Consider the following 4,495-nt stretch of genomic DNA (forward strand, 5'->3'; position numbering starts at 1 on the left):
GGGAGTTGGAGGTTGCAGTGAGCCAAGATCACGTCATTGCACTCCAGTCTGGCAACAGAGTGAGACTCCGTCTCAAAAAAAAAAAAAAAAAAGAAGTGAAGTAATTCCATTCCTTAGTGTATGCCCAAAAGAACTGAAAGCAAAGACTCAGATATTTGTACACCCACGTTGATAAAATTATTTATAATAGACAAAAGATGGAAACAACCTATATGTCCATTGACAGATGAATGGATAAACAAATGGTACACACACGCACACAATGAAACAGGAATAGGGGAATACAAGGAATAAAATTCTAATGTGATACAATATACAAGAACCTTGAAAACATTATGCTGCGTGAAGTAAGTCAGACACGGAGGACAAATATATGACTCCATGTATACAAGGTGCCTAGAACAGGCAAATTCATAGAGACAGAGGGTAGGATGGTGGTAACTGGGCCCTGAGGAAGGAGTTGGAGGTAATGGAGAGTTATTCTTTAATGGATACAGAGTTTCCGTTTGGAGTCATTAGAAACTTTTGGAGATGGATAGTGGAAATGGCTGTAAAGCAATGTGAATGTACTTATTGCCACTGAATTATACAACTACAAATGGTTAAAATGGTAAATCTTATTATATTGTTGCCGAAAAGAGTCAAATTCTGGAAAATATTTGAAGAGATTTATTCTGAGCCAAATATGAGTGACCATGGCCCATGACACAGCACTCAGGAGGTCTTGAGAACGTGTGCCCAACAGGGTGCAGCTTGGTTTTATACTTTTTAGGGAGATAGGAGACTTCAATCAAATACACCTTTTTTCTTTTCTTTTCTTTTCTTTTGAGACAGAGTTTCACTCTTTTTGCCCAGGTTGGAGTGCCACGGTGTGATCTCGGTTCACTGCAACCACTGCTTCCCAGGTTTAAGTGATTCTCCTGCCTCCCAAGTAGCTGGGATTACAGGCGTGCACCACCCCACCTGGCTAATTTTGTATTTTTAGTAGAGACAGAGTTTCACCATGTTGGCCACGCTGGTCTCGAACTCCTGACCTCAGGTGATCCACCTGCCTCAGCCTCCCAAAGTGTTGGGATTACATTTAATAAATACATTGTTTCAGTCCAGAAAGGTGGGACAGCTTGAAGTGGGGCCTTCCAGGTTATAGGTAAATTTCAAATTTTTCTGGTTAACAATAGGTTGAGTTTATCTAAAGACCTGGGATCAACAGAAAGGGAGTATCACTGATAGATAGAGGTCTTATAATCAGTTAAGATAAGGGATTTTGGACCAAAGTTCTTATTGTACAGATGAAGCCTTCAGGTAGCAGGCTTCAGAGAGAATAGATTGTAAATGCTTCCTCTCAGACTTAAAGTCTGTGTTGATGTTAAAGACAGAGAGGTATAATGAGGCATGTCTGACCCCTACTTCCTGTCAGGACCCAAACCAGTCTTTCGGGTTAAATTGTAACAGTGCCCTGGCAGAGGAGGGAGTCCATTCAGATGGTTAGGAGGCCTTAGAATTATATTTTTGGTATACAATATTTTCCCTAATTAAAAAAAAAAATTCATTGCAATATAAACAAAACAAGCTATTAAACTGTAGCAGCATCCCATCACCTGCTAATGACTCTCAGCATAAGGACTGCCCTTCTTCTGTTAAAGAAGAGATTAGAAATGTCAGAGAGATATTAAAGACGCATCAGGCCAAAATGAAACATTCCTTTTGAATTATTCAGGGGGACTAGAAAGGGAATTAGAAGGGGACTGCCTCCCCACAAGTGATTCTGAGATACATAATTCAGTTTCTGAGCACCAGTTACACTCACCAGCCATCCCGCATGACCACACCTGGAGAAACATAGGACTTATCTCTAAATGTCTTCCAACTTGGACAAATAAATAAAAACAGAGTAGATGAAATGCACCATGACTGAGCTCTGCCAAGTCCATGGACTGGCCAAGAGGCCCCCTGGAAGCAATAGACCACTTCAAGCTCAGACAGTTCATGCTTCAGTGGGGAGATGGGGCTCCACAACTTCCTTTGTCTCTAGAGCCTGTCACATGGCTTTGCTGGAGTGAGGCAGAGCTGGTCCTGCCATGGACCTTTTCAGCAAGGGGGTAAGGACTAGGTCAAATAAGAGGTGACTTTTGGGCCAGGCATGGTGGCTCACACCTGTAACCCCAGCACTATGGGAGGCCAAGGCATGTGGATCACCTGAGGTCAGGAGTTTGAGACCAGCGACCAACATGGTGAAGCCCAGTCTCTACTAAAAATACAAAAATTAGTCGGGCGTGGTGGCACATGCCTGTAATCCAGCTACTTGGGAGGCTGAAGCAGGATAATTGCTTGAACCCAGGAGGCAGAGGTTGCAGTGAGCCGAGATTGTGCCATTGAACTCCGGCCTGGGCAACAAGAGTGAAACTCTGTCTCTCAAAAAGAAAAAGAAAAAAAGAAGAGGTGACTTAGTCCCAATCTTGATGCAAAAGAATGGCTGAGCTGGGTAGGCAGAGGTGAAGACCAGGAGGGATTCCAAGCAGTAGGGCCAATTCTGTTCTATTCCTGAATCTGTGTGTGTCCAGAGTAGAAGCACTTTTGTCTGGCCAGACCCATGTCTGAAATGGGGTGGCAGGAAGTGAGACTGCAGGGTTGAGTTAGAGCTAACTCATACCGTTCCAGATGGTATTCACATCAGTGTGTTCTCACGTGAATAGAATCAGAATCTCAGTATTGAATGTATCAGGTTTATTTTTCAGTGGACCAGAGACTCCAAATGAATGAGAGACCAAAGATCTGATGTCATGTACCTAACTCTTACCAACCATGTGACAGGTTTTGACAGCTTTTTTTTTTTTTTTTGAGAGGGTGTCTCGCTCTGTCACCAGGCTGGAATGCAGTGGTGTAATCTCGACTCACTGTAACTGCTACCTCCCAGGTTCAAGCTATTCTCCTGCCTTGGCCTCCTGAGTAGCTGGGATTATAGGCACGCGCCACCACACCCAGCTAATTTTTGTATTTTTAGTAGAGACGAGGTTTCACCATGTTGGCCAGGCTGGTCTCAATCTCCTGACCTCTTGATCTGCCCACCTCAGCCTCCCATCGTGCTGGGATTACAGGCATGAGCCACCACGCCCAGCTCAGGTTTTGACTTTCTGAACCTTCACTGTCCATCTTCACTAGGGTTAAAACTACCTGACGTGCCTACTTCAAAGATGTGTTGTAAGGATGGATTGACATGCTACTAAATGAGGAAGGACCTTATACATGCTGGACGCACAGGGAGGGTTATTTAATATTACGATCCTCGGAACCCTGTGGAGGAATTGCAAGTCCATGATGCATCTACCTGACTGCCCTTCCTTCTCCCAGTTAGTCTGGATTTTATCATCAGAAGAATTTAAAGTCATTTAACATTGATATAAATAAAGCAGTGCGGCCCAGGGAGAAAGCTAGATAAACTAGGATCCAAATCATAGCTCAGCCGCCTGTGCCTCCAGGGAAGTGGCAGAGATGGGCTCTTTCTCCCTCCCTGCTGTCTGTATGTGACTAGGGCAGTGTAGGCTTCACAAACAACGCATATTTCCACCTCAACAAGCCTCAGCAGCTGAAGATTCAGAAAGCACTGATAGATAGCGGGCTTATCATCCATTCTGAGGGTGGTGCTGAAGGACCTTTCTCAACAGATTCCCGTTGACTTCAGAATTCCCCAGATGTAGTAACTTTCTCTGTGTCTCTCTGCTCCAAGTATCTGTGGGCTTCTCCAAGTTCAGGGACTAAATGTTAGGCACTGAATATCTACTATAGATTAAACTGTGACTAGGCACTGGTGGAACAAAAGTAAATTTTGAATTAATTAATCAGTAATTCATACTTTCCTTTGACCCTAAAATATCTGTAAGTGATTCTGTTCTGCAGGATGTCCAGCACAATGAATGGTACATTGGAGAATACAGCCGCCAGGCAGTCGAAGAGGCATTCATGAAGGAGAACAAGGTAACACCTTTCACATGGCCCAGCGCCATTGTTTCCGTACGCATCTTAAGGTTCTCTGCTCATGTGTCACAAGATGTAACAAGCAGCTTGCTTTCATGTATTATTTCCTGCATCACCGTGCATTTCTCAACACTGGGAGGCTGTAGTTGAAAAAGGCATTTAACATGGAGAGTTTCAGGCCAGGTGCAGTGGCTCGCCCCTGTAATCCTAGTACCTTGGGAGGCCGAGGTAGGTGGCTCACTTGAGGTGAGGAGTTTGAGACCAGCCTAAACAGCATGGTGAAACCCCATTTCCACTAAAAATACAAAAACAAAAACGAAAACAAAAAAATTAGCCAGGTGTGGTGGCACATGCCTGTAATCCAACCTACTCAGGAGGCCAAGACACAAGAATCACTTGAACTTGGGAGGTGGAGGTTTCAGTGAGCCAAGATTGTGCCACTGCACTCCAGCCTGGGCAACAGAGTGAGATGCTGTCTCAAAAATAAATAAATAAAATAAAATAAAATAATAAAAACAAAAAA

General features: G+C 43.8%; 1 protein-coding gene across 1 annotated transcript in view; it reads left to right on the forward strand.

Annotated features, from left to right (window-relative positions):
• CLNK (cytokine-dependent hematopoietic cell linker) overlaps positions 1–4,495 on the forward strand; it is a 188,651-nt gene that overhangs the window by 167,179 nt on the left and 16,977 nt on the right. Inside the window, exon 17 of the mRNA XM_011947358.1 lies at positions 3,895–3,972. Coding sequence (XP_011802748.1) covers positions 3,895–3,972 — 78 coding nt within the window. The remainder of the gene's footprint in view (positions 1–3,894; positions 3,973–4,495) is intronic.

This window comes from Colobus angolensis, unplaced genomic scaffold (genome assembly GCF_000951035.1).
Source record: "Colobus angolensis palliatus isolate OR3802 unplaced genomic scaffold, Cang.pa_1.0 Scaffold262, whole genome shotgun sequence".
In the NCBI taxonomy this organism is placed as follows: Eukaryota; Metazoa; Chordata; class Mammalia; order Primates; family Cercopithecidae; genus Colobus; species Colobus angolensis.